The sequence below is a fragment of the Pantherophis guttatus genome, chromosome 1 (assembly GCF_059756535.1).
Source record: "Pantherophis guttatus breed Tessera chromosome 1, ASM5975653v1, whole genome shotgun sequence".
In the NCBI taxonomy this organism is placed as follows: domain Eukaryota; kingdom Metazoa; phylum Chordata; class Lepidosauria; order Squamata; family Colubridae; genus Pantherophis; species Pantherophis guttatus.
This window is the reverse complement of record NC_142063.1, coordinates 322815275-322840520: the sequence shown is the minus strand read 5'-3', so window position 1 is coordinate 322840520 and position 25246 is coordinate 322815275. Positions and strand designations below refer to the sequence as shown.

The window sequence follows — 25246 nt, the reverse complement described above, 5'->3', positions numbered from 1 at the left end:
ATAATCATACAAGATGGATGTTTTTTAGATAATATAATTCCCAGCAGAGATTCTTCATGTGATAAATTCCTTCTCAAGCAAAGGTGTGATGATCAGCCTTCTTTTTTCCTCACAGACCAGGCCGTGTCGTTTTGGCTGTGCCAAATGAAACCCAGACATTTTAATATCTTACGCACTTGCCTTGCACCCTTTGAGATTCGCTGTTTTTCTAATAGCCACCTAATTAAAAGTTGCTTTATTAGTTATCTTGTAATAAAGAACCATCTTGCCTTTCTTGGATTGTTTACACCAGAGAATGAACAAGAGATGTACTGTTTACATTGTTTCTGTTTCAATCTAGCAATTATCCCTCAGGGTTTAGGAATAATAAAAAGCAGCATTAGAGACATTTTTAGTAGGACAAGTTTTAACTGTCATGCCCAGGCTAAGCTACACATTGCAGGATGTTAAACTACGGGACGGTTTCTTTTGTTCTAATTTTGTGTGTTCTGTGAAAGGCATCCCTGTGATTTGTAAATCATGATTTATCATTTAACAAGTTATATGAGCCCCTCACAATATGGTTTAATCAGTAAACCATTATTAAAGAAACTACAATTTAACAAAATGTGTTAACCCATAGAGGCCTATACCTTCAGCACTACAATTCCATAGAAGATTCCCTTTCCCACTGGCACATTACAACTACCATGAGTCGTAATACTATGGCCAAGAGAGGCCAAATACCTATAAAGCCCTTCATGGCATGGGCCCGGGGTACTTGCAGGACCACCTCCTACCGGCCTCCCACCGCCCAGTGCGCTCACATAGGATTGCCCTCCTCCGGGTGCCATTAGCCAGACAATGTCGGCTGATGGCGCCCAGGATGAGGGCATTCTCTGTGGTCACACCGACCCTCTGGAATGAGTTACCCACTGGGCTCCGGACGGCTCCCGACCTCCGCACTTTCCGCGGTGACCTGAAGACATGGCTTTTTCAGCAAATTCCCTGATCTGCCGGGAGTTTTAATTATTTGGGGATTTTAAATTGGATTATTTTAATATCATTTTATTGTCGTGTTGTTTTATCTTGTGAGCCGCCCCGAGTCCTAAGGGAGAAGGGCGGCATATAAATACGATAAAATAAATAAATACGTCTCTAGCAGATCTAAAAATGACGTGGAAATCGGTCACAAAAAGTTATCAAATGAAGCCAGGATTTTAAAATGGACTAAATGACCTACAAGGTCCCTTTCAGCTCTGCTATTCTGTTATTTCTGTTAAAACGTTGAGCTCCACTACACGAATTTTTAAAGAAGTGCTAATGGTCACTTGACGATGGACCTCAAAAGGCTGTTGCAAGCTTGAATAAGATCACCGTAAAATATACAGCACATATACGGGGGAATCAACGTATATTCTAGCCTTCAGAAGTTAATTTCTCCAGGAGAAAGGAACTCCAGCCCAAGGAATTATCCCTGTCCTTTTCTTTTGCAGACCGGGTTGGAGAGCTGCTGCTGCTGCTGCAGCGAGAATACCTGCACTGTGGCCAAACTGAGCATATGCGCGCCCATAGAGCATGGCTTGGCCCCCGCAAACATACGCGAGGTTGACGCTGCAGGCGACCACCCGGCTCCGGGGAATTCGCGAAAAGCAACCCAGGGCGCAAGACCCCCATCCAGCCCCCCTCTCCTTGCAGATCGAGCTTCAGGGGGTTCCCTGCGAAGAGGCGAATAAACCAGCCCTTCCCTCCCCGTCCGGATCTCTCGGGGACCCTCCCGCGCCGATCCCGGCCACTTACTTTTCCACCGGGCCCTCTTCTCCGCGGGAGGGCGGAGGGAACGGCTGACCGAGCCAACCAACCAACCTATCCTGCCTACCTTCCTCCGCCTCCGCGCGCGCGCCTCAGACCCCGCTGCTCTTCTCCGTTCCCACAGGCGCTCCGCTCGCAGCCGCCGACAATCTAACCAACCCAGCTCAGCTCTCGGTTGCGGAGGTCCTGCCTCTTTTCAACCTGTCCAATCCCGACAGCGATTGCAATTAGGGAGGGGAAATGACAAAGGGGAGGGTAAGTGAGCAACCAACCCGAGGGACAGCTCAGATCTCCTGGAACTTGGCCAAGAGTTTCACCAATAAGAAAAAAAGAAGCAGCCGCAAAAGTCCCGCCCTCCCAGCATTGACCACATGATAGGTAAGCCAATCAGAAGCCAGAGAAGGAAAACGCGTTCGATTCCCCCCCTTTCAGCCGCACAATGTCCCACGGGCAGGAATTGGCGCATGCGTACGTGAATCTACCCAATAGCCTCGTTTATTCTTGCGCGCATCACGATTTTTCAGTCGCGCGCGTCAACAATTGCTCGTGCGCTACGCGGTCCTCTTTTTTTTTTTGCCCGGGCGTACGCAAGCTCCGTGCGTTGCTATGGTGATGAGGAAGCTTGCGCCTGCGGCCTTCTGAGCTTCATCTCTCGTCCGAGCGGCTTGTTTTATTAGTCCTAGTCCTCATTTTCCTGTTTGGAGATATATAGATTTTTTTTTCTGTCAAAATAAACACCGTAGTATGGAGCCGGCTTTATCTCTGTAGCCATATATGACTAATTCCCTGCAACTAACAAAGCTATTCAGAGTCGAGAGAGATGGATGATATAGTCCAGAAGCCGGAGGGTCTTTGATGTGTGTCATTGCATCCTGATTTTGTGTCCTCAATAAATGTGAATAATAAACTTCAGTAATCCTTTCGTTCAAATGTCGATTGAAATCTTACCTCGCCCCCCCCCTCTCATTGTATTATAATTAGGAAGTTGCAGGAGGCATTTGGTTTCCCTACTGAACTGAAATCTTATCATTTCCAGGTATGATTAAGAAGCCAGCTGACATCCTGGAGAACAGGTGTGAGGGGCTTGTGTTTTTGCACATGCCCTAAGGTGATAGAGTTGAACCAGCCATTTTAGACAAATGGAGTTCAACATGGTTAGCTGTTTGCATGCAGCAAATGCAAGTTTGCATTTGTATCATAACATTTGCATTATTATGCTTTTTTTAATTGAAGAAACCATTTGCCCAGAAAGCATTAGAGTTGAAGGGTTATGAAACAACTAAGGGAATATTCTAAGTCAGAATCAATCTGTGATCAGAAAGTCACAGTCTAATGGTTTATGTATAAGCTTATTCATAGAATCATAGAGCTGGGAAAGACCATTTTGACGTTTTCGTTATTTTGCAGTAACCCAAGTTATTCCTGGCAGACAGTGATCATCTAACCTTCACTTGAAGACATGGAGTGAAGATGAGATTACCATCCCTGGTTCTATTGTTGATTTAATGTAGCCATTTTCTAGCATTCAGTTAGAATCTGTTTTGCATTTACAACAAAAACCTAAGACACTAGCCAGCCCACATGGTTTCTGTCCATGTGCTGTTCTTGGTAAAGATACAGCACTATTCATATCCTTTTTGAGGTGGTGTAACCATAACTGCACACAATATTCCAGATGCAGTTGCACACTTAATATTTATAAGGACATCATGAAATTGTCATCTCTACTTTTTCTACTTTGAATACTGTTTCGTATTAGTCCTAACATGCTGTCCACTTTTTTCTTTTACAGTAAATGCCTTTGGAGATCTTTTTTTTTGTCCAGGAGCAATTTAGTATCAACAGCACCAGGCCTGGTAGCTCAGCAGACTAAAAGCATTGTGATTAACATCAGCTGTCTGCTATTACTGTAAGTTCGAATCTCACCAGGTCCAAGGTTGACTCAGCCTTCCATCCTTTCTAAGGTAGGTTAAATGAGGACCCAGTTTGTGGGGGCAATAAGCTGACTTTGTATAAATATACAAAAGTATGAAGGCTATTGCTTAACGCATTGTAAGCCGCCCTGAGTCTCCAGAGAAGGGCGGCATATAAATCAAATTAAAAATAAAATAAATAAATAAATAAAAAACAGCAAACCTGATCTTTTTGAACATTGATGTTGGAGAAGACTCCAAAAACTATCAGGGGCAGCCAAAGAAGCATGAATCATTGAACAAATCAACCCACAATTCTAATTCAAGGCACAAATGACCAAGCAAATAATGGATACATTTTGTGAAGATCTAGCTTTCTGGAAAAGATTCAGATGCTGAGAAAGATGAAAGGAAAGAGTTTAAGAGAAATACCAGCAGTCAGATGGATGGATCAATTGCAGCGGCTGTGGGTACGCCAATGGAATATCTGAAGAATCAGGTTAGGGACAGAACATCAGGACACAGCAACACAAGGAAACAATCAATGACTTCATAGCCAGCCATCAACACCCTAATTACAGTAACAACTAAAAGCTACACATAAACCAGATACCATATAGAAAAAGTGTAGAATAGCCCAGTGCAGATATTCAAGAGAGAGAGAGAAGTTCCCTGACGATGGGCTCCAGCATGAGCCCAAAAGCTTGGAAGCTCTGGTCCCAGTGATTGACTCATATTGAATCCTGCAACATTATCATAGGACATGTATATTTGCCTTCATTCACAAATATCAGTTTGGCCCCTAGAAGAATAGAAGTACTGATATAAGTATTGTTTGATCCAACATAATTATACTTTTACTTTTAAAATATTGTTGAAAGCATCTTCTTGTGCTTACGCATTAGTTTCATTATAGTGTATGTTACTGTGCTTGATTACAGGGCTGAAAAATCCATTCTGTAATACCTATTTATAGATGCACCATTTATATTTTACATTGAAAATTCTGTGGTAGAAAGTTGAGACATATATCATAAATATAAATATCAGGAGAGAGTTATGGAGAGAGAAAAGTGATAAATGTAGAGAGGATTATCACTGTGGCCTTATATATATTCATTATGGCCATTTAATAATCTATAACTGAAATCCCAATTGTCAAACTGAAAAATGAAAAAGAGCCAGTAAAAGCAGTTTTGAGAGGGAGGAAAATTTAGACTAATCAAAACGAAGTTATAAAGAGGATAAGAAAGAGCCATTAACTATGGCAGGAAGATAAGATTGTTGATATATTGCAAGAACATAAATGGTTTAGAGCACAAAAAAAAAGTCTCAATGGAATGGTTGTAAACTATAATCACAAGCAGCAAAATGATAAAGCAACATAGGAAGTAAGCAATATATAGAACCCCCTGCAGACAATTTGACCAATCAGTGAGGCACAGGCAACAGCTAGCAAAAATACAGAAAGTCTCACAGGAGCTGTTTTGTTTCTCTTTTGCTGCACTTAATTTAATGGGGCAGCTGGAAATAGAATGTTAATAAAGGCAACTACACCTAGAAAATCCAGGATTTGTAGGCTTGGTTGGAGGGAAAGAAAAGCAGATGCCTACATCTACCTGGACTGGACAGCCAACTTTTGTGTATACAGTGAAATCTCAGGTTTGGTTTAATTTCAAAATCAGATGCATCTGAATAACAAACTTAACTTAAAATCTACATATACATCTTAAAAAACACATTTGGACTATTTTGTACACGTACCGGCAATCATTTTATTGAGAGAAATTATTTCCCTTTAAATTAGTGAACTGAACAATCAAATGTGCAATTGACGGTAGATTTCCTCTCAAAATCTCCAAATGTTTGCCAAGCAACAGATAAAGCTGTCAACGATAAACCAGTTCTAGGTACCTTGCCAAAATTATTACTAAACCTCTTGCTGTAAACTTTAGATAGCTCCTGGATCTATGCAGATTAATAGTGAGTGAATTAAGTGCATTAAGTTGGATTTTTATTTCTAGTGACAGTATCAACAAATGTTGTCATCCCGCCCCCCCCAGTAATAATTCGGCACTTTTCCAAGGGCATTCTGAGCATTCATTTGATCCCTTCCATCCACATATCAATATAGTTTTTCTACACTTTAATTCATTTTTACCAAGAAAAATAATTATTGTCTATTATCCATTCATATAACATGTCCCAAATACAGAAGTTTCAGCTTGCTAATCAATTCCAAAGGAGCAATCAACCTTTATTTGGTAACAACATGACCTTGTCTAAGTTTACAAACTGTCATTCAATTAGAATTACTTAAGACATGCTAAAATATGGATGCATGAGTATTGTTTATGGATATGCTGTGCCACTTGTTTATGTATGAAAGTATCTGTGCCTGACTATTTGAAGAATGCTGTTCTGTTTCTCTTGTGCAGACAGAAAGGTAGCAAGAGAGAATGCAAAAATAATAAGGGGAATAGTTTGTTAAATGTTTTTAAGAAGGTATCTGCCAGAATACTGATGAAAAGGGAATGAGTGGTGACAAAGGGCAATACAGTATTTGAGAAAAGTAGGATTAGGGTTCATACAGCTGGGATTTTGTATATAGTGGTGGGAAGAGCCTCTCTGAATTTCTAAAAAGCACTAGATGCATGTCAGTAAAGTGGGAAGGTCAGCAAACTGAAATTCATATCCAGACAAAGATGTGAAATTTACAAATCTATAGCAGAGTGCTTTCTATTGTTTCTATCCTATATTGTATTCTCTTATTTCTGTATTACCCTAATTACTATAACAATTCTTATACTAATATACTATTCAATTACTGTTACAATATTTCCTCTGCGCTATATACTCTGCAGTATAACTATTCTACAATTGCAACATTTCCTCATCATTATTATTATACTGGACACCATAGAATTACTAACGGTATTTTCTTCTTAGACATCTTATTCTGCCTTTTTCCATAATTATTCTCTCTCTGGGATTTCTTCTGCTTTTTTTTTTCTCTGTCAATGGCCAGCATATAGAGTATTTGGACTTTTCCATGGTGCCTTTATACTTCTTTTTCCTCTGGATCATCCATTATCTTTGAAGGAAAACTACCTTCTTTTTAATTGGCTGTGTTTTTCTGTTTGCTGGTATCTGCAGACCTTCCAAAATGTGCATCTTCTCCCACACTTGCTTCAAGGCTGCATCTTTTTTGTCAATTCTACCATGCTATTGCTGGGGGGGAAAGGTTCAGATGGGAGGGGTGGAAGGCAGCAGAGTTACCTGCAATTTTTCTAAGCAGCCTGCACTTCCACCTGGAGACTGCCATTAAATATATTCAACTGAAATGTACCTAATTCTTGCTTTTGATTTTGCCCAGCTGCATGGGACTTGACACATGGCTTTTGGAGTTCTTTCTACAATGACATGTTTACCAACAGGAGAGTCTTTCTTTTCTTCTTCTGTGCATCAAAGTAAAGTGTGTATTGGTGTGCCTGTTCTCTCTTCATGTTGCGTCTGTGTATATTTGTACGCATGTGTGCACTGGAAAACACTGAGTAGGGACATATGCAGTGGGAATTGGGTTTTTTTTTCTTTCACAACCTCAGCACATTTCCAATCTCAGCTTCTCCCCTCTACATCTCATTCAGTCCCTTTTAGTTTTTGAGTAATTTTGCTGACGTACAGACAATGTGTCCTGACCCCCTTTACCTAATTCCTTTCCAACCTTCCACATAGTTGGAAAAAATAAAAATCAAGGGAAAAGTGCAGATCAATGGTTCTTTTTTTTTTTCTTAACAAAAATGTTGGCAAAACAAGAATAAAAAGTATTTCTGAAATATCTTTTTGATTAGCAGAATGGCGGCAGAGAGTTTTAGGAAATGCTGGTATTTTTTTCTGATGGTGGCAAATCTTTTACTCACAGTATCGAACAGGTACGCGCTTTGAGCTTTGTGTGTGTGCTATCCGCGCTGTGCATACAATTGCACCATCTGTACATGTGTGTGGTTTTCATGCATGCAATGCATGGATGCAAACGCTGTCTACACATACATGTGCTGCGCGCAAGTACTCTCATGCGCCTGCGCAAATGCACATATATGCGCAGGAGAGCTCTAAAGACCAGCTGGGTCCCCTGGATTGCACACATGTGTACCGGAGGCCCGAACACCAGCTTTGCCACATGCGCATGCACAGCTGCAGTTGAGTTGAGTGACAGCTCGCATGCCTGGAAAGATGGCTCTGCGTGTCACCTCAGGCACGCGTGCCATAGGTTTGCTATCACAGTGATAGACAAAGTACAGTGGTACCTCGGTACTCATTAATTGGCTCCAGGAGGCACGAAAAGTACCAAAAACAGCAAGTACCAAACTAAATTTTTCCATAAGGAATAATGTAAATAAATGTAATGCATTCCCAAACCAAAGACAATGCACCTTTTAAGGCAATATGTAAAAATATAGGGTTGTATATCATTACTTTACATGAGAAATAAAGATTAATATTTAGATGAAATAAAATAAAAACTTCACTTTACCTGTATTGATGAGGAAAAAAGTGCAAAAATACACAAAATGATTACAGAAGCTAAGACAAGACCACAAGGAGATGTACACAGGGCAAGAGATACCATGTGATTAACAGGTGACCCTTTGTTTTGGCTGGAAAGGGTAGTGAGTCACAAGGCAACCAACACCAACAAGTTCTAGCTTGCACATCAAGTACCAAACGATGAATATTCAGACAAAATTTTCTAGTCAAAATGTATTGAGTACCAAATTTGACAAGTTTCAAAGCAGTCAAGTGTCAAGTATCATTGTACTATGCTATTGTGAAAAGCTCTCTGACTTCACTATTTTTCTTTTTGGAATAATTTGAAAATAATTTGAGGGGGCTTTGGGGGAGTTTTGCAAAATGCCCAACAGAGTGGCTATGGTGCCAGTGGACACTTGCTGCCTACACTTGAGTTGTCTTACATTATTTAGAAGGAAGGATTCTGACCCCAAAAACTTATAATTTAAAATTGAACCCAGAGAAAGATGAGGGAAATTAGGCAAGGATAGATAAGTAAATGATATACTATTTTTTTTGTTGACATGATTAAGTTTTATAGAAGGTGTTTACTCTGATCCCTCAATCGGTAGGAAATCTGAATTCCTGAATCCTATTTAATGGAATTCTTATTGACTGCAGTCATTTGCTGTTTGATCTTAGTTATGGAGCAAGCTAGTCATCTCATCTCTATTTCCCAGGAAACGCCCAGGAAGCATTCTCATTATGTACTGAATGGATACAACAAACAGTAAATTGAGTGTAATCATAGTCTTGTGGACTATGTCATACCTGATCTGGAGAAGAAAGTGCAGAGTTAGAAAAACTATTGAGGCAAATTTTGGATTAGCATGGCAGCTACCATTTGTTTTGAATAGAGATAGTCTTGTCTTAGTACCCCATGTATTCATAACATAATTGTAAAATGAACTAATTGTGGCTCCCTTTAATAATTATCCAGAAATTGCAACCAGTAAAAACATTGATTAAGTTACTTAGCATGCTCTAAGCATGCATCGAACCTATCCATTACTGATGCTATCATCAATCCAAGAGAAGTTCACTCAATTTTGAAGCTTTCTGATGTATCTTTGATTATATTTCTTAAAGTTAATATTCACAGGGTCATTTAAGATTTGGAGTTCCTTCCATCTATTCTGCATGGAGCAAAAGAGAAATGGGAAAAAGGGAGCATATTGGAAAAACTTATGGGTGAAAACATCTGCGATGTTGCCATGATCAACAGAATTCACCATTACTTTAGCAAAAGTTGGAATCTACAACCAAACCAGTTCAAAGAATTTTAATATCCATCTGTTTACAATAAATTGTAAAATAAAAGAATATATGAAGTACATACAGTATATTTACATACCTATATTTATTTCAAATACTTAAAATTTTTAAGTAAAATATTTTTCTATATCATTTATGAAAAAATATGACTTTTTAAATGGTCTCAACCTGACTCACTATATTCTCAATTCCAATTTAAGTTTCTTTTTAAAAGGCAACAATTAAAGTTTAGTACACTCTAAGGTATCTTTACTCACTTCTTGGCTTATAAAAACGAAACAGTTCCTGGGAAACCTTGTTTTTTAACAGTTCTTCAATTTTTATTGCAACCTGGGGTGCTTACCAGGTCCCCTAATGGGGGGAAAACACGTTCAAAATTGCATACATACACATACACACACCAATTTCACAAATCTTTTATCATTCTTGAAATAGAGGTATTAAAATATATATTAATTAAAATATATTACTTATAAGCTCTTAAAATTGTTTTTCAATCATATCAAATGTATTGCATGGTGGGGGGCGGGGGGGGGAGGAGAAGGAAAGAAAAATATTCTCCCTGCCAAAATCTCTTAATTTACCTAAATGGCTGTGTGTGATTTCATTCCTGCAAGATACAACGTGGAAGTCAGAGAAGTGTCTTTCAGTCATTCTAACAGAAAGACATAGTGCCTTTTACCTTGGCAAACAATTGATGTCTCTCTCACACATACACACAGAGAAACACACGTACATCACTTTAGCTTAAACACCAGTTTCTAAAAATGAACCTTGACAGAGATGAAGGTACTTCATGGCCACTTCTCCTGCAACTCATTTGTTGCCAATCTTACCCTTCCCTGGTACCATGCCTCAAAGGTGGGATCAGCATGGGCTATGAAATTTGGGTACCAAAAATTTGCACAGTAATGGAGCTTGCCTTCACTGCAGAAAATACTGTCCTACCTTCTATTTTTCACATTGGTGAAAAAGCACTGAAACCACAGTACAGTTAAGACAGACTAAATGCTTCAATTTCATTCTTTACTTTCTTACAAAAGATTTCAGCTTCACCAGGCTCAAAATAAACACACGTCATTGGCCTGTTAAAAGTAATACTGCAAGCAAGCAAAATGGCCTACTAATAGACTATGAAGAATGGTCCTGTGGTTTGTACCCCAAAATACAACTGACAGAAAATGCAAACTGCCTGGGCATTTTTAATGGCTTCTAAAAAACTGCAGTACCTGACATCAGAAGATAGAGGTGAATAATATATGTTGTGTTACACAGGCACATGGGCTTTCCTTTCTGAAATGAAGCTGTACACCTCAATGTTTGCCAGAGTATTAATTTGGGGTGACTGTATGTTGAGTGACAGCTGATTCACTCCCACAATTCCAGCATGAGTTGCATCATTAAATCATCTTAATTCAATAAAAAAAAAAGATGTCTCCGTGTCCTAGGATTTATAATCTGAGGATGAGATAAAAGAACCAGTAACATAGTCAACAGCCACCTGTAGTGCAATTTAATGGGCCAGCCAAAGAGCATGGCCTGCTAAGCTTATAATCACCCACTCAGAAATTGCACCTCAACTTCTTTCAAAATCAAGGATGTTCCCACCTTCTATTTTAACCTTGCGTGTATTAGTAGGGTTTACAGCCGAGTTCCATCCTTTCAGCTGTTAGAAGTGTTGTACATATTCCTTGCACTTCACCCAAGCACCCTTTCAAAAAAGCACAGTTCAGTGCAAATTTGCTTTGCATGAGCTTTCTGTTGACAGAAAGTGCTCCAAACTGCTTTCTACTTGAACTTCCACATGAGTAGTCATGTATAAATTCTTCTGTAGTTCTACTTAAGAAAATACTTACCAATATTCCAGAATCATCATCACAAATATCAGAAAGGGAAAAGGAAGGAAATGGCCTTTCACAAAAAGAAAATGTCAGATGCTGCTATAGATGTCAGATATAGCCCAGAAAATTCTACTCACTGACGTTGCTGTTCACTTTAGAAAGGATTATGCAGAACTTTCCAGATTTACCCAATCTAGCATCTCCAAAAATATGACCAATTATCCCCTACCAACAAGGTCAAGGATATAAACGTCCCATTTAATTGTTGAACACCTGGGGCTTTTGGATCTCAGACCCCATCGGTGCACTCATAAGGATGCAACCAAACATACATGGTGTTTCAGCTAAGAGAAATTTAACAATTATGTTATGTCATGTCATGTTATGAGTTGAGCCCAAAAAACCCCCTCAGACTGGCTTATTTTATATCAGATAGGTAGATCCATCTTGCACTAACAACTGCACGGATGAAAAGTAAAAGTAGATGCAGCAATACTTTAACTCTTATGTTAGCCAAAAGGGAAGATTTTCTCCTCCCATCAGATGAATATTGCTTAGCTTGAGTGAGGTGGCTGTATCAGTTTAAATTTTTGTCAACATTGCTATATTCTATTGATGAAGCTCTGCTAAACTAAGGGGAAGGTGGTTATACAATCTGCTTTTCCATGCTCCTTTCTGCTAAACAATCATTAGACATATGATAAAGCATATGGAATATGCTTTAAAACCCTTTTACATTGCAGTTATGTGGATTTAACTATGGGAAACCATTGGACAAAAATTATAGTACTCCTTCAGAACTTTGGAGCCTAGAAAAACGTTGTTAGCTTTTTATACAGCCTTATATGCAATTATGCTTAACTGCTAATCTGACCTTTTACAAATTTTCTACCGATCTTCTAATCAGCCCCATGTTTGTAATTTGTTATTAGTAAGAGGCTCTTAATCCAGTGGATCAATGGGCTGTCTCAGGGATCTCCTTATCCAAAATATTTTTCTTTGTTCACCAGATCAAGAGCTCCTCAAGATTGCAACCCATATAAAGACAGATAGGTATGGGTCAGAAGGCAGGCCCCATCCTGTTGAATGAGCTACCCTTGGAGATACGCTTGGCTTTCTCATTCTTGGTGTTTAGGGAATCTCCCAAGACCTTCCTTTTTAATTGGGCCATTGATGTTCTTTCTGCTTAGTAAAGGATCATCATTGTTATGACAGTGTACTCTAGAAAGTAACTTTTATATCAGATTTTTTTGGAAAACATTTCAAAGTTTTTAGCATGATATATAAATTTTATTAATAATTTAAAAATAAATTAACTACGATGCAGGAATCTATGGCTGCAAGTATGAAATGTGCTTCTGCATGTTTTATGGTAAAATGTCCCTGCTGAAGGATTCTGGAGAATTCAGGCACATGAATATTACTATAATCATAATTCCCCTAAGAGAAAGAGGAAATAATTCTGAGGCACCATTGTGAAAGGGAGGGGACAAATCTGCTATTAATTATTTTAATATATGAGAAAAGAATCATGTTTTGACTCCTCACTTGTGTTCTGTAAAACTCAATGAGAACCAGTAAATCCATTAGTTATAGAATTCCCCCTTTAATGTTATTTTAATGTGTAAATTTGAGATGTTGCTAAGAGGACAATCATAGAAAATGAATATTCATTACTTGAAAGATAGAATGAAGATGGAATGAATAATTCAGTTGCAGTGAAGTCAAGGCTTCAACAGAAATTGAAGTCAGAAGGGATTGGATGCTATTGGGATTGGAAGGCAGAGGCTATTATTCCGCTGATCCATCACAATAAAATTTTAGTGACACAGCGAATAATTATTGAACTTAGTCTCCTTACTCGAATATGAAAAGGTAGCCAAAGTAACATCATTGCATTAAAAAAAAAGACCGAAAAATAAAATAAACATGTTTGCCTAACATTTCCTTCAGTTAATTATGAAAGCTTGCACTACTACATACACTAATAAAAAATTGCTAAGGAAGAATAAGCATGGTTTCTGAAGTGGAAAGTTCATTTTACTAATATTTGGAGTATTGAAAAGCATCAGCATTTGGGTAGCAGAGATCTTCTGATATAAAAATGAAGGGCTGAAAAAGTCAATAATCACAAGTAAAATCTTGTTAGTAGATTAATATTCGGTAAAAGAACAGGAAGCAGACAGTAAGTATAAACAAATTTGAGGAATGTGAACAAAGGAATTCCCCAGAGTTTGCACTTTTTAATATGTCCTTATATAATCTGCATTTGTTTCCCTGATTAGTTTTGGCTGAAGAGTTAATTGCTTGAGTTTTTAGGTAATACCAAAAATTCAGGAGAGAAAAAAATGTAGCTGTAATGAGCTAAAAAATGGCTAGGGGGCATAAAGCAAAAATAATTATTAAAAATACCCTTTTGTAACAGAGTTACAGAATCTGATAAAATAAGATCTAAGTGAAAATATTATCCTAAGTCATCCTGATAGCTTAACGAAAATGCAAAAACTATACATCAATTATGAAGAGAAGCTAATTAAATATTAGGAAAAGATCTGAAATGGAGGGTAGGTCCATGATAATTTAGTGTGCCCTCATCTGGATGTTTCGGGTGCCAGAAAAAGATGCCAATGACAGTCAAAGTACCAAAAAGGCTACAGTTTTCCTCTTGCCAGTGAAATCTTAAAAACATGGATTGTTTGCTTAGAAGCAGCAGCAGCTAAAAAATGAGGGGATTCTGATACCAGTTATACATTTATGAATTGCATGAATAAAAGGGGTAAAGTATAAGAACTAGAAATTCATGCAATCTAACTTATTTACTTTAATATTTAATATAAAGATGTGTCTGGTGGAATTGAATTTACCTAAATTTTGTTCTCTTTCTGGTTCTTATTGACTTGATTAAAAATTCTGTTTCCTGTATGTTGACCACTCTTTTACCTATGTAAAGTACAAGACACACTGATGTGTTCTTACCTATGTGTAAAAGAACAATACACACTGATACTGCTGTATAAATACTGTAGATGTAGAACATGCAAAAAAAATAAATGGCTAATTTACAGGACTGACCAATACAAAATGTGATACTGCCTTTGATACCTTCTTCAAGGTATAATACAAATTCAGGGAAGAGAATAGGCCTACTCAAGATTTGCTGTTATGGGGGCACGTGCAACTTGAAAGACAAGTGATTTCTATACTCTGTCAATAGGCTGCTGGGAAACATCTGGCAGACCATTATTAAAAACAGAAGGCCAGATCACGACATAAAATCATGAGAAAAAGTGATCTAATTCCTATAGCAGTCATTGTAATGTGGTATTTCCATGATGAGTAGTAGAAATGGGCAATGCTTGCTGAAATGGATAATGGAGTCCTTGGTTTTCTTCCAAGCAATTCTCTCTCTCTTTTTTTTTCATCCCACCTTTATTATTTCTGTAAATAACTCAAGCCAGGAAACGTATCTAAAACTCCCTCCTCCTATTTTCCCCACAATAACCCTCTGAGATGAATTGGGCCAAGTCTGTATGACTGACTCAGGGCCACTCTGTGGCTTTCATGTCTAAGGTGGGACTAGCACTGCTTTCCTGATTTCTAGTCTGGCGCCTTAACACATTTTTCAAAAGGTTAGTGGTGAAACCGTCTCAGTCCATAAACATCAGTATTGGCTTTTATCTAGAATGAAGGATGGAAACTGGAAATGATATAGTTCAACTTGCATGGAGAGGCTAAACTATCTTTTCCTACTCTTATCTACCAAAAGGAAAATATTCTATGAAAGTTAACCCTTCTAAAGCTTGTTCTTCTCTTCATTTATCTCTGACTTGACAGCTTTTCCTATTACTCAATGGCTGGTATTTCATTTAAAAACCTGCACATTAACTGGGGACTGGAGCCCAAATGGCCAAGTACAATTCTGTAGTTATATGCTACCAAACTACAGCGAAAATCTAGAACAGAGCTGCAGAGGCTCTAAATATCTCTAACTCAGTGTAAATCAGCCTCACAAAAAGTAGAATCTGGAGCTGGAATAAATTATGCTGATTTAATCAAACTTTCCATAATTTAATCCTTTCCTAGTAGTCTCAAGAGTGAAGGAGACACTGGAAATTCTGCCATGCTTTGAGAGCTATCTTGGCACAACCCTGACAAGGCCAATAAAGAGCAAAAGGCAGCTTTGTACATTCTACAAATCAAGAGTATGGAACCTGATTACTGCCTAATCTTAAAAGCTCTTTATAAGCAATTAATTTGAGTCTCTGGCAATAGAAATGAATAGGGGTAGGGGAGAGCAAGGAGAGGGCAAAAAAAAAAAAAAGTGTCAGAAAGAGTAGAACAAATTTTGTATGCCTCAGGTTCCTTCCTAAAAGCTTAAGTTCCATCCATCATTGACATGACGTCTTACAAATTAGTTCCAAAGAAATGCCCTTCTTTCTATAAGTGAAATCCATGTCCAGAAACTCCATTTTCTTTTAAATAAGGTGATTCTGAGCAGGATCAATTCTGTTTCTAAATATAATGCTCAACACCTTTAGTGTGCATTTGAAGAATATACACAAGGGAATAACAAGGCCCCACTATCTTTTTCAGCTTGAAATCTTCAATTATTTGAGTCAGAGCTGATTCCAGAAGCTGACAAGCTGACCCAAAATTATGGCTTGATGTTAAAAAACCTGAAACGTTTCTTCCACTCTATTCTACAGCATTTACCTCACCGAGACATTTTTCTTCTTGAAAAATGGGAATCTAGACTCTGGGACCAAAGGAGTTTGTGCTGCTGTATCTTGATTGAAATTCAAAGCATACCCATTCATATAAGAAAATAGAAATCATCTTTGCTGCCATTGGTTAATTCAGAGCTATAAACTGATACTCCCCACCAATCCCCATTCTGCCCTGCAAATTCTGATGATCTGCAGTACGCTGCCTCTGCCTTTCCTCAAGGTGATTTTATATAGTAAAGAATTGATTACTGTAAACAGCAACGCAATAAAATTCAACTGGGCGGTAGGCTATCTGCCCACCTTTTGTATGCTCCTGTTGCTTAGGGCTGCTGATGTAATAGTCTCAACCACTGTGTTTCACTAGGACATTTGGCAAGTCCATTCAAAGAAAAACATGGAGGCCACGATGGTAGCAAGGTGGAGGCAAATCAGGCCCTATGGGAAACAGGGGCACTGAAGGTGAAGAGGGACTTAGTGGGCCAGAATTCTGCTACTACAGGACAAGAGGCAAAATGAGCATCAGGTTCACATCCACAGATTTATCTCAAGGTTGGAAAAAAATAATCTTTAAGACAAAACAATGCAACATATTTACATGATTCCTTAAGTGCACACACTTGTCCCACTGGGTTCAGCCATTCATCCAAGGTGCTTTCTTTATTCTCAAGGAAACCAAGTAGATGTGGTGTGGGATAAGGACAAGGACTCTTGACTCAGCAGCATGCCCTTCCTGCTCCCTAGATGAGATGCCATCTACAAAAACCTGCTACCGCACGACGAGACAGGAAACGCAGAGCTTGGAGGGGCCAATACAGTCATCATGGCAGAAGGCCCCACAGCCCTTGCACACAATCATGGCTTTCAAGCGACAGTAGCACTTTGAGGGCAAGTCCTCCAAGCCAACATCTTCTGCAAAAGCCTGGCCACAGAGAGATTGTCCATGGCTACCAGTATTCACTGGGTGGTTAGCAGGGATAGCTGTTACAGTTACAGAGAAGGACACTACATCCCCCATGCGGCTGGGGTCTGACAGTCCAGTGAGGAGAGTATCCTGATGCATGTTTGGAGAAGTGGAAACATTAATCGTGCCACTGTAGCCTGGTCCAATAAGTTGCGCAGGAGTAGGATTTCGAAAGAGCTGAGAGGGTGGGGGTGAGAGCAGCAGAGGCCGCTGTAGGGTAACATTTGCTGGAGCACAAGTCTGAAGTTCCCCACTGCCAGATCTCCTTTCTCCTCTAGTTGTCTGAGCCACTTGGGCAGCCTGAATAAAATCTTTTGCTGAGTTGCTTTCAGCATAGTCTTGACCTGCTGGGAATAAGCAAATGTTTCCATCCTTGTGGCTTATTGCTGCCTGCTCCAGTTTTATCTTTGAAGCTGCCTGCCTTCCTCCTCCTCTTCCTGGAGCCAGAGATTCCTCTTTAACCTTGAGATGTGCTGTTGCATGTTCAGTCACATTGCCATCTGTGTCCCCTTCATCTTCACCACCGCTAATGTTACTGTCATCTCTAGATGTATGCTTCTGTTCCTCTAATTTCTTTGGGGGCTCATCTGAGCATAGGTGGCTCTCTGGAGGCTGGGCAAGGTTTCTTCTTAGGTTCTCTGGACAGCGTCCATAGGTAGAAACATTCAGGAGGTAATGGCCAGACATGGCAGGCTTGAATGTCCTTCTCCCTATGAATCCCAGTGTGAAACTTTGGCTGGTGGAGCTGCTCTCTACTGGGAAATGCGGGGGGAGGAGGGGAAGACGTGGAGGGGGAGAAGGAGCAGCAGGGAGGCTCTGCACAGGGACTTTCTGCTTGACAGTCTGGAGAATATGTTCTTGGGCACGCTTGCCTGAAGTTTCCTGGCTACTGTGGAGGTCTGTAGGTTTGCTCCACAAATCCTGCCCTGATAAAGACGATAAGGGTGGGGGATCTTGGGATTGTCCACAGCGACTAAGGCTTGGCTTCCCACCTGCTGGGAAAGTGATGTGCAGCTGTCCTTCCCCTTCCCTTGGAGGGCCAGGCCTGGAAACCATTGTGGTTCCTTTGCCTTCCTTCCCAGGCAGTGCAACAGACTTAATCTCAACTCTTGTCAGAGGCCTTGGGAGGATCTGCTCCATTGGGACTTCTTTACCTTGCAGCAGCCGAGTCACCAGAGGATTATTAGCAGGTATACTGGAGCTGGCTTTTCCTGCAGAGGTACTTCCACTTGAACCTGAGGAGCTTGGGGGAACTTTAGGGCTATGGGCTACCAACAAAGTATTATGGGAAGGAGAAGATAAAGTAGACTTGGGCAGAGGGCCACGTGGAGAAGAAAGGGGAGGGGGTGCCTTGAAGGGTCCAGCCAACACAGGAGATACAGAAAGCAAGGCCCTGGCTTTGTCTTCTGGAACACCTGTGCTGGCGGTAGAAGCTGTTTTCGATATACTTTTGCAGTTCACTCCAGGCTCAAAGCCGTAGGATGTTCTTGTAACCTGGTTCAGAGCAAGAGGGTTATTTCTTAGTTTCTCCATCATGGAAGCAAGATCAGCTGTTGAGCCCAAAGAAGCTGTGACATCCTGAGTGGCAGGCACAGTCAAAAGGCTGGGATTTGTACATTTGACATTCCCTATTGCTGCTTGCGAGATCGACGCCCTCTCCACCTCTGGGTTGCCGCTTGAAGTTCTGGATTGTGCTGGGGGAGCCGACTGTAGTTGTGCTCTAGCAGCAGTGCTTGTAGCTGCTGGTTCTGGAGCTGGGGAGTCTGTTGGGGAGAAAGGGGCTGGGCAAGAGGGGAAAAACCTTTTTGGGCTCGTCCTGCTTCCAGAGCCTGCCATGTCCAATGTAGCTCCATGAGGCCTCCCTGAGAGTGGACTGCTCTTGTCTTCTCCTTTCCCCCCTCCTGGCCCTGGGCCTGGGATGGCTTCCACAATGGAGGCAGAAGTAGCAGCAATGGAGGCTGCTGCGGCTGCTTCGGCGGCAGCAGCTGCTCGCTGGGCCCTGGCCATTCTAGCCCTGGCTTTGACGTCGGCCAAAGTCCTGGCCCCTGTTCTCCTGATGATTGGGAAGGGGGGCCTGGGAGAGACCTGGCTAGCAGACAGTAATGCTGGAGATCCTTGGATTCTGGAGACGTGGATCTGGAAAAGAGGAAAGTGCATCAATAAACTGGAAGGTAAAGCACTCTCTCACTCATGTTTCTTATCTTGGAACAAAGCAAGAGACTCAAGGCAAAATGGGTCTGATGAGTTCCAAGGAAAACACTCACCATCTTGTTGGCAGACACATCAAGTTGAATACATTGAACTCTCTTATGCCCACCTATTCTTTCTTTTCTTTTTTTAAAAAAAATATTTTATTAATTTTCAATAATTAAAATACAAAAAGAAAGAATTCTTGTACATAACTGTGACCATTTACATGACATATTACTATAATTTACTTATACTCTATACATTCTAACTAAATCCAATCCTAGTTTATCTAATTCTTTTTTCCTTTTCTATTTTCAATCCATTTGTACCACTTCTCTCATATTACGTGGTATTCCAAATCCATCAATCCTTTTAGTTCAAGTGTCAATTTGTCCATTTCAGCGCAGTCAAAAACCTTTTTAATTATTAAGTCTTCAGAGGGTATATTTGTAAAATATATTGGGTATATTAGCAAAAATATACCCAAATTTAACCCCAAATTGTTGGAAATGTAGACAAAAACAGGGTACCTTCTTTCATTCATGGTGGTTATGCCCAGAATCGAAAAAAGTTTGGAAAAAAATACAAACTTGGTTACAGGAATTAACTGGCTTTCAAATAGAATACACACCGGAATTGTTTCTTCTCAGGATAACGAAAGGGAAATATGATAAAAAAACAACGTACATCATTCTACATATATTAACGGTGGCAAGACTAGCCTTTGCGCAGTGTTGGAGAAATACAAATATACCCTCTGATGCCCACCTATTTTTTCAAGAGGCTGTTAAACTGAATAATAAGTGCCTCCTTCTGAAAAAAAGGAGGTGCAGTAGCCAAAAATTTAGACTACTAATTCATCAACCTTAGTGCTGATAACTTCCCAGTATTTAGTTCGTTTGTTTGTTCAGTCTTTCACTTCATTCATTCATTCATTCATTCATTCATTCATTCATTCATTCATTCATTCTTTGTGTATGAAAGAAATTACAAAGAGAATCCCTGAAGTAAATGAAGCAACTCAAATGGCTTGGCTTAAGAACAAGATCTAGATGCCTTCCTCTTCATCCATGGGATCCCTCTTAAAGTGAGATTATCAGTGGTGAAAGTTAGGCTGTCATTCAAACAGTCTTGGGCTGAATCTCCCTGATTAGAACTGCCCAAACTGAACTCACTCTCATTTGCTTGCAAACATTCAACCAGCCAGCAAACTGCAGTGACAGGTGTTCTTTCGCTTTCAAAATAGAAATGTAGAACAATGCAGGGATTGCGACAAAGGACCTTATCAGCCTACAGAAGTTGTAACAGAATGAGCTTAACACATATGGTTCCTTTACCCTGAGCGGAGGGACTTTTGGTGTAGGCGCGATGGGAAAGCACTGCTGTGGGGCCTGAAAAGGCGGCCTGGTGGGGCACTTTTCCGTCACATGGAGCTGTTTTTCAGGTGTCATCAGTGCCTCTTCAGGAATCTCTGATTTTCTCTTGAAAGCCCTGCTTCCAGTGTCCATGTGTTCTGTGCAAGTTGCAGGAGCCTCCTTTGTGGAAATCTTCTGAGATTCTACTTCTGGGCTTAGTTTAGTGCCAGCTATGGCTGTATTCTTTGGTTTGCTTGGATTTTGTCTCACCACAGACTCCAGGCAAGCAGGCTGTGGTGTCACCTCTTCTAGCTCCTCAACTCTCTTGGAAATCTTCTGAGGAATCTGGCTGCTATTCTGGAAGGAGGCACTGTTGCCAGAAGAATTTACAAGCTCTTCTGGCTTAAAGACCTTGGGCTGCTCAATCTCTTCTCCTTTAGCGGCTGCTGTTACAGCTGGGAGAATCTGTACCTTTGGACCCACCAGAGAATTGGTCTGTTCTTTGTCAGGTACTGCTTTATGGACTACTATGCATTTCTGTAACGGAGGTGCTAGATTCCCAGTCTGTGCTTGATTCTGAACAGTAGGAATACAAGCTGTCAGTTCTTTGGACTCTTCAAGGCTTAACCCAGAACTAGAAGACAGAAAGAGAAAGCAGAGACATTGATAAGATACAGGACAATTCTTCCCTTCTCAACAAGCAGAGAGTGTCATTCAATAAGGAAATCTTTTGGAACTGCCAACTTTTCTCAGGGAAGCAACAAGTATTCATGTCTTGAAGCCTGTCAGAATAGGAATAGGTTGGTTCTTGTTATATATGTACCTTGGTCAAATAAATACCTAGTAGGTACATTTACACAACACGCTAAACTTGATTTATGTTAATCTTGGCTAGTGTTTGTGTTGTGGGTTAATATGTTGTTGGGATGACGTATGAAACCTAGGGAATGGGTAAAAGCAATAGCTAGGTTAGGAATGAATAGATACAGAGTGACAGAAGGAGAGAATGAATCAGCATAATGGAAAATCTCAACTGATTGTCAAGGGAAGGGATATTTTTCTTCATTATGAAAAAGCAGTAACTGAGGAGGACTAAAACTGACATAGTAGATTAAAGGAGAAGAGACTAATTGTGGTCTTAAGGCAAACAGTGGAAACCTCTTCCTTTAAAATGGCTGTAAGTTCCTTCTTCCCTCTTTCTGAAGCTGAAATGGCAGGAGGAGCTCCAATCCTGGGAACCATGTACCTTATAAAAGCAATACAGCAGAGATCTGCATTGCACTAGCCAATAGACAATTCTGTGAACAGAGAAGTTCCAGTTTTAGTATATTCTCAGTTATGGACATTCTGCTTTTTCAAACCTTCAACTGAAATATTAGGCTCCTTTCCAAAATTATTTTTAAAATTTCTGGAATCAACTTTTTAAAAATACTTTGACTATTTGGATAATTCATTTCTGAATGGTGCAATACAAAATAAAGCATTCCTCCAAAGCAGCCTTCAGTGCAGTGCTATAGTTCAGAGTCCAGGCCCACATCCACCAGCTCAAAAGTCTCAGAAAGAAAAGAAAAAGGCACAGGCAAGGCAGGTTAAATCCTTACCTCTGACCATAATAGCTCTCAAAGAAGTGCTCTTTCCAAAGTTCCACTTTCTTCTCCTTTTCTAATTCCTGCCGTAGTCTTAGCTGCATCTCTGGAGTGAACTCCCCTGCCACACACAGAGTGGAAGGAAAGAACTTAGCAAGATACAGACATGTCTGCCTTTTCAAACTCAATTGCTGCACTGACTTTCCTGAATATGTCACAAATCATTTCAAAAGTCACCAATATTCATACCTTAGAAATGACAGAGGAGGTTATTTTTATTTCATTTATAGCTCTGGTCTCGTGCTTCTTTGCACAAGTAATTCTTTCAGTAAAATTCTGCTCATTCTTACCAACCCCTCTGAAACATCCTCAGAAACCTACAGACCTGTCTCTGGAGGTCCTCACCTTCCGACAGTCGCTCCTTCCATCCTTGCGCAGCAGAATTAAAGAATTCGTTGTTGAGGGCAGAACTGCTAAGCTTCATCAAGCCATCCATTCCAATCTGAAAGACAAATGGGGTAGGATGAATAAAAACTATGCAGCCAAGTACTCAACTTTCCTCGGGAATTCATGAAACCAGGCAGATAAAGCAATGGGTTAATCCTAGAGAGGCCTAAAAGAAGGAACTCCTTGCACTTTATCTTTCTAGGGTAAGATGGTCTCTGATAGGCCATGTTTAGCCTCTTCTGCCTTATAAATGATTTGAGAATGATTGTTCCTTTCTGCAGAGACTTTGGGAACTAGGAAAAAATGGGTGTAACAGCATAGAACAACAGTGCTTTAGCATATTATATACATATAAGAAGATACAATTGATATGAAAGCTTGCCCTTATCTGTCCCAAAAGCACCAGGTGTTCCCCATGAAGGCCTGGATGTCCTATTAAAATATTTGGAGATGGATACCCATGGGAATAGCTTAGTAGTAAGGCTCTCAAATGTAGCCTTACACTTCTTTGCACTAAATGCCGTAATCAAAGCACAGTAAAAGCATTGAAGATTAAGACTTTTATTCTCATTAGAAATGCCAATATTAGAGCACCAGGGGCCTAAACAACAGTGTGTCAGCACTTCAAGCTTCATTTACTCTAGTGCTGACATAAGGAGAAGCGGAGGCGTCTGGAAAGGGACGTTTGACTTTTCACCTACTTATTTTTCCTGGAGATAATATCCCCTAGGAGATGGGATGGGAGGGGGGAAATTCCTTTGAGCTGGAGTGGTAGATTAGGGGTAGAATGACTTGGAAGATGGCCAATGAGTGCAGGGGAATGGGGAACGGAAAGGGAGGGTTTTGGGTCTGGAAGTCAGTGCTGGCTTCGATGGAGTCGGATTTAGAATGTCATGCTTAATAAATAGGAGTTTTCCTTCAAAGACTTTGTTTGAAATGCAATTTATTTGAGACGACCTCGAAACCTGACACAGAGAGTTTCCTTTTACAGAGCTCTAAACTACCACAGGGAGCCAATAGAGACTCAATTCTTGCTGATACATCAATAATAAGAAAAGAGATGGTTTTAATTTTGAGCTGAGGAAGCAGAAAAGAAGATAGTTTCACAAACTGAACACGCATTTGCTAACACAGAAGATCAATTTATTGAGTATTTGGAACCTTGGCCCCTTACTGTTACACAGCCTAGGTTCTGCGCAATAGCCCTGTTATAGAAAACTGTGGGAAAAAGTTGACTCCCTGACCTGTTTCCTCCCCTCCCTCCATGGACACATACCTGCCTGTCCACCTCTGGCAGGAGCAGGAGCAGCTTCTGCTGACATTCGATTGGTAGTCCCATGAATGTATGCTTGTTGATTAGAGCTCGCAGATTGGTGTTGACCAAGATGGATTCTGGGGTTTCTACATCAATTTCAGCACATTTTGTCCTCTTCAGCTGCCCTAAGAAAAAAGAAACCAAAGATCATTACTAGGAAGAAGTGGTCTACCTATTTTACTTCTGCTTCTCACAAGGAATGGGAAAGTCCCTTTCCAGGACTGATACTTGAGTCTGGAAAGCCACTCCATTTGACAAATCTTCTTAAATATGTTAATGTTATAGGACAGCTTTCTTTCTACTACACAGAAAGAATGTTAAAGGAAATAAGATGGATGGCACCTCTCAAAGTCTAAGTCAGTGAAATCTCAAGGGATGCTAGAACTCTAGCTTATTGAAATGCTACTTATGTGTAACTTCTAAAAACTGCTTCTGTCCAGCGCATTTCAGATATACTACATCATAATCCTTCACCAGAGACAAGAAAAGGTATCAGGAATATGACTACAAAATATTTGAGCTTGGAATACTTTCTGCGAGGCTGGAAAATCTCATCCTGAGCACAAAATAGAAAAAGGAGAACTTCAAACACAAAGCTTCTCAATTTTCGAACATTCTGTACACCAATCCTAAAGGTACTTTTCCAAAAGACAGCTGGACTTTCTTGGTTTTTTCCTTGAAGATGTTTTGCTTCTTATCCAAGAAGCTTCTTCAGTTCTTGGATGAGAAGAAAATGTCTTCAGGGAAAAAGCCAAGAAAGTCCAGCTTCCTTTTGGAAAAGCACCTTTGGGACAATCATGACCTGGATGATTGAGAATCTCCATAGACATTCTGTCCACCTCTAATGAGAATTATATAATTCATCATTAGGATATTATAATTAATATTTCTAATCTGAATCAGCATCTGGGCATTTGCAGCAAACAAATCAGAGAAAGAGCATAACTCTTCTTTGTACAAATGCCCAGATACTACTTCAGTAACAGTATTCATAGTAAAATGTATTCTTTGTGCCCTTACAATGGCAAAAAGAATGATATTACAACATCAGAAAGATAAATGTATGGATCCATTTATTCAATAGATTGAAGATCTGATATTACTTGCCACCTATGACTGAATTGCCTACATAGATGTATTATTACAAATGATATGTATAGAACAGTGACCTTTTTGCCATCGCGTGCCAGGAAGGGAGGGTGGGGGAGGTTCGCATGCATGCGTGCCCTCACTCATAATTCTATGCGCCCTGCCCCACGCATGCAAACCCCCTCCC

The 25246-nt window shown here is 40.1% G+C and overlaps 2 protein-coding genes across 18 annotated transcripts in view; both read right to left on the bottom strand.

The window, feature by feature from the left end:
- DTNB (dystrobrevin beta) overlaps positions 1-2020 on the bottom strand; it is a 134892-nt gene extending 132872 nt beyond the window's left edge. For 9 of the 12 annotated variants that reach the window (XM_034421169.3, XM_087888782.1, XM_087888781.1 and 6 more), the window contains exon 1: positions 1859-2020. The gene's annotated coding sequence lies outside the window, so the exon portion shown is untranslated. Of the gene's footprint in view, positions 1-1779 lie in introns of all 12 variants that reach the window. The other 3 variants (XM_034421170.3, XM_060693122.2, XM_060693121.2) reach the window with 2 other exon arrangements.
- A 14617-nt stretch (positions 2021-16637) lies between these two features.
- The window catches only part of ASXL2 (ASXL transcriptional regulator 2), a 71773-nt gene continuing 63164 nt past the window's right edge, over positions 16638-25246 (bottom strand). For all 6 annotated transcript variants that reach the window (XM_060693119.2, XM_060693120.2, XM_034421184.3 and 3 more), the window contains 5 exons: positions 23932-24095; positions 22614-22710; positions 22224-22329; positions 20605-21256; positions 16638-19213 (listed from right to left, as the gene is read on the bottom strand). In XM_060693119.2, the coding sequence (XP_060549102.2) occupies positions 16883-19213; positions 20605-21256; positions 22224-22329; positions 22614-22710; positions 23932-24095 (3350 nt within the window). In that variant the 3' untranslated portion in view covers positions 16638-16882. The remainder of the gene's footprint in view (positions 19214-20604; positions 21257-22223; positions 22330-22613; positions 22711-23931; positions 24096-25246) is intronic.